The 13,104-nt window shown below is 48.2% G+C and overlaps 1 protein-coding gene across 3 annotated transcripts in view; it reads left to right on the top strand.

Annotated features, from left to right (window-relative positions):
- Window positions 1–4,286: 4,286 nt before the first annotated feature.
- The window catches only part of ADCY8 (adenylate cyclase 8), a 117,585-nt gene continuing 108,767 nt past the window's right edge, over window positions 4,287–13,104 (top strand). For all 3 annotated transcript variants that reach the window (XM_053992674.1, XM_053992682.1, XM_053992665.1), the window contains exon 1: window positions 4,287–5,231. In XM_053992674.1, the coding sequence (XP_053848649.1) occupies window positions 4,311–5,231 (921 nt within the window). In that variant the 5' untranslated portion in view covers window positions 4,287–4,310. The remainder of the gene's footprint in view (window positions 5,232–13,104) is intronic.

The raw sequence follows: 13,104 nt of genomic DNA, 5'->3' as shown, positions 1-13,104 counted from the left end.
AATCCTGAGGACATAAATAGTCCCACTAAAATGAATGAGATCATTATTTGCATGATTAAATATCATAACATTAAACTGTACATAAATGCTACTGCTGTGGGTAGAGAGGGGGAAGGAGGAGAGGAGTGTGACATAAACTTTCAGGTGACAGAAGAGGAATGAATTCTGCCTGATTTTTCATCCTTCAAAAGCCTTCTAGTGACAGTATTATTTTTAAATGGCTTTTAGTGATTTTGTGACACTGCCAAGTCATTTAGCTCTATTAAAATTAAAAAAAAAAAAAAGGAAGAAGAAATCCAACAGCAGCAAAAACAGAATAATGCACAGTATTAATCTAGTGCCAACTGAGTTTGGGACTTACAGGGCTTTGTGCCTGTGTGTGAAATTACCTTGTTGGACCCTCAGCCCATCCAACCTTCATTGGCAAACAGGGCTTTGGCCTGATCACCCCTCTCCTGCTCCCCAGGATAGTCAGGCTTCTTCCTTGCTCTGCAGAGCCAAGAGCATTGCTGCAGTGGGTGCCAGTGCTCAGATCTTGTCCCCTTCTTGGTAACCCTCCACAAAGGTGCCCAGTACTTCTGTGACTGACTCAGAAATACGTGCAAGAAATGAGCACACCGTTACCTAAACGCTCTGCACTGCTTTGCCATCACCACTGAACAGAGAGTAGGCTCACCAAACACACAGATGGCACAGAGCTGGGGAGGGCTGCTGGCATGGAGGAGGACAGGTTTAGTTTTCAACATGTTCTATTTCAAATTTGGCATGCAGGATGGAAAAAACAATGCATTCCAGTGAGGGCAAATGCAAGATACTTCATGTAGGCTGTTATGCACATATGGAGCAAGTGACACCTGCCCAGGCCTTGAGGGCAGCAAAGTTTCAGTAGGTCATCAGTTCTGGATAAGCCTGTGAAGGGAGGATGACAGATATGTCCCAGGATGAATAAATAGGTGTGCAGATCATAAAACATAGTCCTAGATAAAAGACAACTTTCCAGTGTAGAACCAAGTTGAGCTGTATGAATTTCACAGAGCGGGAAGAAAGAAAGAGAATAAAATCATGAAACAAGAGTATATAATCAAGAACAAACAAAAAATATCAGAGATCTAGAAAATGTGTGTGTGGGGGAAATGACAGAAATTATGTTATTTTGCCTAAGCAATCAGAAGGGGAAGAGGGAGTGGATAGAAGAGACATTCATTAAATATGTATAGACTACTGCCAGGATAATCTGTTCTCCCTGTTCATGGTGGACAGGACAAGAAGTGATGTGCTTAGTGAATGCTGCAAGGAATGTTCAGGTTAGATATGAAAATTATAAGGATGGAGAAGCATAAAAATAGACTGCCTGGGGAGGTATAGAGCCTTTATCACAGGAAAAATGATGAGAGTAGAGTTCAGTCTGCCATGAGGCAAAGGAAACTGCCAGCACTGTGATTCAGTGCATACAGTAACATTAGAGAACTGGGATGTCCCTATCTTGGTTTCATCTTATCTCTTTTGAATAGGTGTCTACTTGAACTGCATTATATATTTGTTTCTTTTTCCTTTTATTTATCATGATTTGTGTTGAGCAATCTGAATGAGAAAGTTGCTTTCTTTCTGTGCTCTGGGGTAATAGCCCTAATAATTATTATTCTTTTCATTAAAGAAATATATAAGTTTTTGCATAAGATTTCTCCTCTTATAGTATCATTTTCATCTTGAAGTAATGCTACAATTTCCATGGGCTTTATCTAGGAGCAAGGATATATGTCTCTATTACTATTGTGAAACCAGTATTGACCCTTTCCAGGTTAGCAGGGTCATGCTGAATCACAGGAAAGACCCATCACAAAATGTCACTCTTTCCTTATCTGGGCTCTGAAGAACAAGAACTTCCTCTGCTTATATCTGTACAAAATCTGCCTCACACATGGGACACAGACTTGGCTGGAGTTCCCGAATCTATTGTAGTGTAAATACAGAAACAATCAGTGAAATCCTTCCTAAATGTCCATGTCTTCCTGATAATAATAATAATAATAATAATAATGTGAATTAAGCAATGACAGCTGGAGGGGTGTGCATGGAAGCTCAGATCCACTGGAAGTCAAGTATCACATGCCATTTTTAAGCACCCGAACTCCCAACATGCTAAAGCTCCTAGTGGGGTAGCACAGCTCCCTTCCAGGTAAGGCCTCTGTCCACACTGCTGATGTTAGAAGGCAGCTGCATGTTTATCTCAAAGACCTCATCAGGCATCACTCTTGTCTTTTGAAACACAAAGAAAACACCTCTCCCTTAATTTGCCATAGTATAATGCATAGACTGCATTAGACTATGCTTCAGCTGCTTCCAGCAGCATGGCTTCAGCTCAAAACTGGAGGTTTCAACCTTTCCCCCAGGACAGGGTTCAGACACTTTAACAAGGTTTACTTTGGGCAGGGGAGGAATGGAAGAGATGAAGATAGATACCTCTTCCTCTCCGGGCTGTACCACCATGCACAATGCATCCGGGTTTGCTGGCACAGAGTGACTCCACAAGCAGAGAAGCAAGAACAATTTAATCTGCCAGCAAAGGGAATCAGGCTCTGTACATGGGACAGTTTCTGTTATATCTCCAGCATCTTTAATGTAAGTGCTGTCAGGATAGCATCATCAAACATTCACTTAACACAGGGTGGTCAGATCCACAGTCCTGGCAGTGACAGCACCTTTCTGAAAGGGTCTGAACTTGCTCAGGCAGAGGTGGAGAGGTTTGTAGGGCTCCCTCACCCTGGGCAAGTGTGGTCTTTCCAAGCAAGGTCTGAGGATCTTCCTTGTGGCGGGGCAGAGGGATGCCTGGCTGCAGCATCAGCTCTCTCTGAGCGCTGTGGAGGGATGCACCTGTCAGGGCAAAGAGGGACAGTCCGGGGCACCTACAGAAGAGCAGCTCAGAGAAACCTAAGTGACGCTTGAAGGAGCCTCCTGGGACCAGGGGACATGCTCTGCGGCAACCCCCGCCCGCTGTCCGCCTCCCAGAGACGCGGCCGCGGCTGCTTTAACCGGGCCGGGGGGGTGCTGGCAGCCCCGCCGACGTGGCGGGCATCAGCTGACCACGCCGGGCTCTGCCTCCTCCCGGGCCGCCCGCCCGCAGCTCCACTCCGGCGGCGGCGGCGGAGGCGGCGGCGGCCGCTCCGCCGTGCTCGTCCCGCGGCTCCCGGGACAGCATCCGCCGCCAGCTCCCCGCAGGCACCGTGCTCCCTGCGCTTTGCCCGCGCCCCTTCCTGCTGCTGCTCCTCCTCCTCCCTGCCACCGGGGAAGCCCCTGAGCCGGAGCACTCCCTGCCCCGACCCGCGGAGAAGTTGGGATATTCCCATCTGGCTGCCCAGAGCTCTTAGTTTAGGGAGGGATTTTCATTCCCGCTCTTTCGATTTTTTTACGTTTTGGTTTTGATGTGATTTTTTTTCTCCTCCTTTCTTTCTTTTTTTCCCTCCCTTTTTTTCCCGTTGCCAAGCAAGCCGAGTGTCTGCGATGGATGGGAGCCCCGAGTCCCCCCCGGGCAGAGGCGCTCCGTGAGCCAGGGGCATGCCCCGCCGCCGGGGGAAAACGGGCGGGCAGCCCCCGGCCGGCGGCTCTGGCGCCGTGACCGAGGATGCCCGAGACCTGGCCGCCTCTCCCCTCCTGCCCGAGCTCGCAGCGCTGCCGCTGACCGCAGGCGCGGGAATTACAGCGACGCCCGGGCACCAGACCTCGGAGCGGAGCCCCGGGATCCCCGGAGAGAGGAGCTCCCCGCTGTGACCGGCTCTGCAAGGCGGCTGCACCCACCCCTCCGTGCCTCCGGCCTCCGGATGGAGCCGAGGATCGCCCACCGGGCAGCGAGGCTGCGCCCGTAGATGCTCCGCTCCTCCCTCCTCCACCTCCTCTCCGAACCCGCGGCTCGGTTTCACCCCCGCGCACCGCTCCGAGGAGGGCGCGCACCGAGCCCGCCGGGGCGCCGGGGCTGCGCCGCAGCCGGGCTCCGCGGGATGCGGCTCCGCGGGGCGCCGCGGGAGCGGGCACGGGGCTCGGGCCGCCTGCGCTAAGCCGGCGCAGCCGCCCCCCGGACCCCGGTGGCCAACCAGCCCCGCCGCCAGCCGCACCGCCAGACCCAGGGACCTGCCTACAAATGTGATCCCCGCACCGCCACCCCGCCGCCGCCACCCGCCCTTCGCCATCCCCTCCCTCCTCTCCTGCGGTTCCATCCCTCCTCCTGCTCCCCTCCCCAAAGACGGTGTGTGCCCCCCGCCCCTGCCCCCCCCCCCCCCCCCCGCCAGCCGGTGCTCTGCCCCCCGCCAGTCACCGCCATGGAGCTCTCGGAGGTGCGGTGCTTGAGCGACAGCGATGAACTTTACACCATCAACAGGACTCCCCCCGGCAGCGGCAGACCCCAGCGCCTGCTGTGGCAGACGGCCGTGCGCCACATCACCGAGCAGCGCTTCATCCAGGAACACAGCAGCAGCAGCGGCGGCAGCAGCAGCGGCGGGGGCAAGGGCTTCAGCTCCGACGAGACCTGCTGCCCCAACCACCACCCGCACCCACCGCACCACCTCCGGCGGCAGTCGGCCGGACGGGGTTTGGGCAGCGAGCGCCACAACAACGGAGGCACCAAAGTCTTCCCGGAGGGCACAAGCAGCAGTGGAGACTTGGGCTTTCTGCCCCTGGACTGTGCCCCCAGCAACTCCGACTTCTTCCTCAACTGGGGCTATACGTATCGCGGGGTGATCTTCCCCACTCTCCGCAACTCCTTTAAGTCTCGGGACTTAGAGCGCCTTTACCAGCGCTACTTCTTGGGTCAACGGCGCAAATCTGAGGTGGTCATGAACATCCTGGACGTACTGACCAAGCTTACCCTACTGTTCCTTCACTTGACCCTGGCCTCTGCTCCCATGGACCCCATTAAGGGCATCCTCCTGGGCTTCTTCACTGGCATCGAGGTGGTGATCTGTGCCTTAGTGGTGGTCAGGAAGGACACGACCTCATACACCTACCTGCAGTACAGTGGTGTTGTCACTTGGGTGGCAATGGCCACGCAAATTCTGGCAGCAGGACTGGGCTGTGGCCTCCTTGGGGACGGCATTGGCTATGTGCTTTTCACGCTTTTTGCAACCTACAGCATGCTCCCGCTACCACTCACCTGGGCTATCCTAGCTGGACTGGTCACCTCTGTCCTGCAGCTCGTCATGCAGCTGGTTATCCCCAGGTTTGCCGTGACTTCCCTCAACCAGGTACCGTGGTGAGGAGAGGGTGGGAGCAGTCCTCTTTCTCCATCACCCTGAGTGAGAGGAGGTGTGGGGGGATGTCCCAAAAGATCCCTGCCCTTTTAATCAGGTGCTCAGAAGTTCATTACCTGGAGGGGAGATCATAGGCAAAAATCAACCTTCTTGATTCCTCTTCTTCAGTCTCCCGTTGCCCTCCCAGTGTTTTACCTCAAGCTGGGAGTTGGGACTTTCTAACCACCCCGTCCCCTCTGCTTCTGTTCACTACATTGCTGTCTCTTGAAATAGCATTGGGGTGAGAAGCTCCTGGGGCAAGTGGGGAGAATGGGTCATTTATTATTCCCCTCCCTGACTTCGAGCAGTGGTCTGGGGTTTGAGATTCCTCTGTCATGGCCAAACTCTTCCAGTACTACCATTTTACTGCTCATGCCTTTTAACTCTGAATCTGCTGGGGCAACTGGTACTTTTATAGGTGAAGGGTAGCTTGATCTGAGCTGTGGGAAAAGAGGAGCAAAGCATGCTGCTCTTTTGCAAGGAGAGACCAGTGAAACCACAGTGAAGCCAGAGCAAAGCTCCCTTGGAAGATTTGGTGTGAGTTCCTAGGTTGTGTTAGAGAACACTAATAAGCCTTTTCTGCCAGTGGTCAAAGGGCAAACACTGTTGTGCTAAATCCTTACAAGTGATGTCTAGGACAGAGTGCTGGTTACATGGTGGAGTGTTTTGTGGTGCAGACTGCTGAGAGGCACTGCTCAGGATAGGTCTGAGGGGTTAAAACCAGGTCTCACCTGACTTCACACACAGATGACTTCTTCCACAGTAAAGTGAGAATGCACCAAACTCCCCATATCCCTGCAAGGCAAGAAACTAGTGGGTACTAGGACAACTGAATCCCGGAGATTCTTGCTGCTCCCTTTTCCCTCCATTTCCAGACTGTCACATCTCAGTGCTATCAATATTTCATAGCAGATTATCATCTCCATTTGGCTTGCTCCATGGAATCAGGGAGAAAAGGGTGGAGATACTGTCAGATAATCCCAACAGGAGGGAGGGATGATACAGAGGAATTTGTTGCTGGTGGAATGTTATTGATATGAGTGTTGGGATGTGCACCTGGGGAGTGACTGATCTTGCACCTGGAAGTTTGATGTCCATGATTCTTGGGAAACATCTACCTTCGTTAGACCCTCATCCTCCTGAAACCCCTGCCCACACCTGCCCATGCCCTTACAACATGCACTTGTTAGCTGTGGGCTCCCTGACCTCATGTCCCAGTGGTTGGGCTCTCCCTGTTTTACAAAAAGATGCCCCGGTGTGTTGTGCCTGGCTGAGCCCTGTGGACGTGAGACAATTAAGCTGTGGCAGAGTTGTTGCCCAGCCCTTGGTGATGTGCTGATGAATGAACTGCAGCCGCACGCCATGTCCTACTCCCATGCACTGCTGCTGCTGTTTGTGATGGGTCAAAAGCTGTGTGAGTTATGCTGATTTCTTAATTTACTTCCATATCCTCTCCTGGAGCTATGAGTAATGCGCTGCTATCTCATTACGCACCAGTATCACAGCTGTTTAGCCACTACAGACACACAACACACACGTTTCCCACAGACATTTCCCAGGAGAGACACTAGTATCTTCGCTTTGCAGCCAGTTGTGTGAATGAACTGCCTTGGAGCGGTGCACAATGAGAGGCTGCCAGCCAGATGATTGTCTTCATGAACTACATATATAAATCTCCTTAACAGGATCCGCGCAGCTTGTCACACATCGGTGCTGATTTACACCGGCTGGCCGGGAACCACTTAACAGCCCGCCGCTTCAGCCCTTTGCCTCCAGCCCCGGCGGGAGAGGCCGGACCCTTCCCCGTCCCTGGGCTGGCTCCCTCCCCGATGCCAGAGGAGCTCGGAGGGGTCGGGGAGGCGCTGGTTCGGGCGCGGAGGGCAGCGCGGAGATGCGCGGGGGGTGCGCGGAGCGCGGCCCCGAGCGCTGTCCGCCCGCGCGGTGCTGAAGGCGGCGCGGAGATGCGCGGCCCGGGGGCTCCCTCCAGCGGCCCCGAGGGACCGGGGGCTCTCTCCAGCGGCCCCGCGGGACCGGGGGCTCTCTCCAGCGGCCCCGAGGGACTGGAGGCTCTCTCCAGCGGCCCCGAGGGACCGGGGACTCCCTCCAGCGGCCCCGCGGGGGCCGAGCCCGCCCGCGACCCCGCGCCCCGCCGCGGCCTCGACCCCGCGGCCCCCACCCTGCCGGGCCACCCTTAGCAGGACGGGCGTGGGCTCGGCCCCGGGGCCCCGAGGAGCCGGACCTGGTGCCCGGTGAGGCACAGTCCTACTTTGACACCTTCTAGCGTTGCACCGTTTTCTTACTTTTGGCAGAGGACTGCTGAGCCCTCTCGAGCATTAATGAATGAGGACTTTTGCAGCTGAGGAAGGATATAGAACTATTGCTTCACAGGTGAAGACAGATATTTAAATGACTGTGTCATCAAGGTTATGTAGGAAATTTTTGGGCCAACAAAGATTTCTTCCTCCTGCAGGCAAAACATTCTCTTTTATCACAAGGCTTATTTTCTCAGGTAAAATACAGCATCTTCCCTTCAAAGAAGCCTTACAAGACTAAATGTGCTATTTGATTATGTAGCAATATCTGTGAGCATCTTGCTCTGCTTCAGGATGCAAACAGACACACCAGACAAAAAGCAGGAATTAAAGTATGCAATGAAAGCAAAAGCAGATGGTAAAACTCTGATCATGCTAATGGGTTTTCTAGTGATTTTTTTTTAAATCTGGATTTCATACAGTGAAAATACTGAATTCAATTCTAAACAAAAAAAAAAAAAAAAAAAAAGAAAAAAAATCTTGAGTCAGTTTAGTACTGGACCCAGTAGCATCCATGGCAAAATGGTTGTGATTCTCTCCTCAGTCACACAGGTATAAGTCAGCCATACATCTATCTAAACTCATAAAGTTGCAGCAGTTTACACAAAGAAAAATCAAGTCATTCGATGTGTTTTCCCCTAACCTCTTAATTATGTTTAGTTTTCACTGATAAGTTTGTTTACAAGCAGGTCAAACCATTACTAATACTTTGTACAAGCATACAGCACTGCTGCCTGGTTCACTATTTGTTGTAGTTTTCATGGATTATCATGAATATAAATAATTTATTCTGTTAACCTTTTTTTCTTGCAGTAACTCTTAAGATGTCACCTGGTTTTTCTTCCCTAGCATCCTAGAAAAAGATGAAGGAGAAAGGCTTGAAACTAGATTTTTGTAAAGTAACAAGAACAAAAACCCAAACATAGACTCACTGATTTCAATCCTACTAAGTGCTGAGTGTTTCTGGGGGGATATGATCACTCTTAAACCCATCTGACTCCAGCCTAAAATGCTGAGGAATGTGCTGCTGCTCAGCTTGAGAGGAGCCATAAAAAAGAGACTGATACCATGACTTAGGTAAAGGCTGCACTGATGCTGATTAAAGATTGGGTCAGGAAGCAAATGAGAATGAAAGATCTTACTGGTAAGCAAGTACAGTGCATGGATCTGTGTGCCTGGCCAGATACTATGATGGGGTAGTGTTTGTCTCTGACATTCCCCAAAATGAACGTTTTATTTGTATTGCATGTATTTTTAATTTTTCCTGGGTAACAATGTATGTAATCTGAAATTTCAAAGACCACATGTGTTTCAGGCATATGGGGAAGAACAAACAACTCAGAGCTCCTTCATGTTATGTAACATAGGCAGATGATAATATAGACATGAGTTTTGACAGGCTTGAAATTATGTAAGCTACACACATACTCTGGATTTTAATCCTCTGCCTTTGCAGTCTTCATTCACATGAGTAAATTCCACCAGAGTCAGTCAGACTGCTCTCATTACTAAATCACATATATAAGGACCTTGAAGGGGCAAGTCCTAAATTATGCATATTAAATAAAACTTTAAAAAGACATTTAGAAATAACCTTAAAGATAATACAAAGACTGGGTAAAGTCATTCTTTTCCCTCTATCTTTCCAAGCCTAGACAATTCTGTGAATTAATTTTTTCCCTGCTTATTTTTTCCCCAGATCCTCTCTCTGTGTTATTAATAGAGGGAAAGGCAGAATTTATGAAGGCACAAGGAGCCCTACAGAGATAAATCTGTGTAATTTTACAATGGAAACTGACAGCTTTTGTATGCGTATTTCAGTTACATGTTTTCCAAAATCTGATCATAGATATCAGTATATGAAAAAATGCAAAACACATTTATCTCTTCAAAATTTCTGCTAAATGCTTGTAGAAAATCTATTCAATCTGTAAAATATAAGGACATTTCAAAGTTAGCTACCATTTGAGAAGCAGAATCAAAGCACTCAACCTTTCTCCTCATGTTTGCTTTTGTAGCATTATTTGCTATGCGTTTTTCTGCCATAGTGTTTTGTAGCGACTTATAATAAATTGAGTGTGTGATTTTAGATTGGATTACAAACTGCTTTCCTTTTATATCCTGTAATATCACCTGACCAGTATCAGTGGGTCACAGCTTAATTGGATTAGCATTGGATACACTTTTCTCTGGAGCAGCTGCATCATTGTTGGGCTAAGTAGGGCAAATGTACTAAGTATATTTACAATTTGATGATTAATTGCCTCCAATATATAGGAACTCAGGCAAAACCATGAATGAAACCTGCTTTCATCAGTAAAATTCAGCTCACAACAGTCAATGTGCTTGTTCTCACTAAAACTTACCTCACTAGATTTGATATGACATTTTTTCTGCTGTCAAGACACTTCTGGGTTGTTTTCAAGCGTTTGTTTATTGCTTGTTTGTTGTTTTTCATGGCCTAGAAAGAGGCATGTGCTCCAAAACAGCAACATCTAATGTAAAATAATCACATACCAGAGTACTGCACTTACAGCTCACAGTTAACAGCAGATCATGTTTGAATGATCCTTATTAGTCTGTACAGAAGTCTGAAGGGGATAAACATCTCTAGTTCAGCTTCTTACTGCACTTCTCAACACTTCAATGATGTCATGGGAATAGGAAAGAGAGGAAGGTAAAACTAGAACTGTTCAAGGGATTAGTCTTTTTCCAGAAGGCAGGGAAGGTTGAGGTTAGAACAACTTCTTACCTTTTCCTTATTTCTAGAATATTTGGCCATGCATGAGATAAACTAGAGTGTTTCACATAAAAGGTGAAATTTAGTAAACAGAAAAGAAATTATGCTTTTAAATTAATGCTTTGGTTGATGGAAACTCCAAACCTAAAAATCCTTATTCATCTCCTTCCTGGCACTCCATTCCTGTAGGCACACAACATGTAATGGTCTGGGCAAGTAGCCAGGAATGGGCTGAAAGGCAGCACCCACTGGGTGGTGGCAAGTGGCTCCTTTTCCAAGGGGCAACCTGTTACAAGTGGGGTCCCCAAGGGAACAATATTGGGCTCAATGCTTCTGAATGTCTTTATAAGTGATCTGGAAGATGGGATCAAGTGTATCCTTATAAAGTTTGCCCACGGTCCCAAACTGTACAAGGAAAGGAGAAGCCACCCTGCAGGAAGATCTGGATTGTCTGGAAGAGTGGGCTAGCAAGTACCCTATGAAGTTCAACAAGGACAAGTGTAAGGTGTTGCATCTAAAAAACATAATCCAGGATTGCAGCACAGGCTGGGAATCTGCCTGGCTGGGAAGCAGCTTTATGGAAAGGGATCTTGGGGTCCTGGGGGACAACAAATTCAGAATCAGTGACCAGTGTGCAGCTGGGGCAGAGAAAGCCAGCAGGAGGCTGGGCTGCATCAACGAGGGCATCCCCAGCAGAGATCAAGAAGTCATTATCTCACTTTATTCAGCACTTGCCTGGCCTGGAATACTGTGTTCAGGTTTGGTCCCAGCTACATAAAATGATGTGGACTGGCTGGACAGACTCCCAAGAGAGGCCACAAAGATGAGCAAAGAAAGGGGAAGCCTGATGTATGGGGAAAGGCTGAGAGAACTGGGCTTGTTCAGCCTTGAAAAAAGGAGGCTTAGGGGAGACATTTTCACCCTCTAGTATTTAAAGGATGGCAACAAAGATCAGACTCCTTTCTTACAAGGAGTCTTATGGAAAAGGTGAGGGGTGATGTGTAAAAGTCTTGGGGAGGTTATGATTGCACACAAGATGAAAAATATTTGCAATGAGAATAATCTCTCCAGGGAAGTGGTGGATTCCCTGGCATTGGACACCTTTAGGATTCGTCTGGACAGGGTGCTGGGCCATCTTGTCTAGACTGATTCTTCTTTTGCCAAGAAAAGCTGGACCAGATGATCCTGGAGGTCCCCTCCAACCTTGCATTCAATGTGACTATATGATCACATTTCTTTAAGTATAGCCTTCTTGCCCTTAACTGTGCTTCTGTTTCCATGCATCCCATGAAGAGCCTCAATAACTCTATGTTTAAGTTACCAGGCAGCCTACCCTACCCAGCATCCAAACACTGTTCTGCTTGGAACACATTTTGCAGTTGTACTACACACACAGCACCTGACCAACGTCAAAGTCAGTAGAGAGGGTTATTGTTCTCTTCCTCTGTGTAACAAATGTGGTAATGAAAATTCCTGAGATATGGTAGACCAAGGTTTGAATTCCTTTTCCCTAGAGGGGACTGAAGTCTGTTTCTCTTACCTCACCAGAGAATTTCCAAAGCAAACCCATCCTAGCACAACTGTTCTTCTGTGAAGATAAAAGTTTAAGATTCAATGTGAAAAAAGAAAAATATAAAAAAAAAATGAATACTGACTCTGTAATCAACTGTTATGGAATTCATCACTGGAGGTGTCCTTACTCAACATTTTAGTGTTTTATATGATGTTGTTAAATCATTCCCTTGAACACAGGTCCCAACCAGCAGACTGTACAGTTTGATCTCCACTCTGACCTGATGAATTTTGAACCTCTTTTTCAGAGGGCTGAGAGGTTTTAGACATACTCCCTGCCTTTCATAGTTGCAGAGCCTTTTTGCATACTGTGTAAGGATCTGTAAGAGTATGGTAGCATTCAACACAGGCTTCTGAATTAAACTCTGGTAGTTGTGTGTCTGCAAATTAGTTGCTCAAGGACCTTGCTTTGTGGCTTATGAGCCATTTTTTCTTCATCTTGCCTTTCTTACAAAGACAAGTTCTGTCATTTGTTCTGTTCTTGGTGCAGTGCAGCTTGTACCTATCATGAGTGCAGAAAGGACTGTAGAGTTTCAGTCTGACCCAAGGAGGGAGATGAATGTAAATCACTGGGTTAGTGCTGCAGTGAATCTTGAGCATTTTGTTAGCAGTCTCAGTCATTCAAACCAGGGATGGAAGAGACCTGGATCATCAAAAGTGACCAAGCACAAATAATCCTGAGGATCTGGCATTTCTTGAAACTAAAGATTTTTTAAGGGGTATTATTAAGACCTGACTTACTCACAGGCTTCCAACAGCTTCATTTAGATCCTTGATTTAAAGCCCACAGAATGTAATATAAAGAATCCCATAGATGTAAGGATTTTTAGATGAACCATGAAGATGGCTTCTCAGTACTCTCTTTAGGGAAGGTTTTGCTCTGAATCCACAGTTCTTCTGACAAAGAACACAAATGTAGACATCCAGCTCCTTCAGGAATCTCTCTGAATGAGCTCTGTCATGCTTATCTCTCCAAACAGCCAGGTCTGCTGGCAGAGATACCAGTGTGGTGCTGCTTAACCTAAAACAAAAATATCAGGAACTGTACACAGGACAAGTGCAAAGCCAGGCAGCCATTGGCTGACAGAGGAATGTCTTGTCATACAAGTTGTATTTATTAGCAACTATTTTAGGAAGTGCTGCTATTTCATTTGCCAGCTTCTTCTGCTGCAAGGTTTCATGCAGTTAGATCTAGAGGAGAGAT

The sequence above is a fragment of the Vidua macroura genome, chromosome 1 (genome assembly GCF_024509145.1).
Source record: "Vidua macroura isolate BioBank_ID:100142 chromosome 1, ASM2450914v1, whole genome shotgun sequence".
NCBI lineage: Eukaryota > Metazoa > Chordata > Aves > Passeriformes > Viduidae > Vidua > Vidua macroura.
Note: the sequence above shows the minus strand (reverse complement) of the source record. Positions and strands in the feature narration are given on the sequence as shown.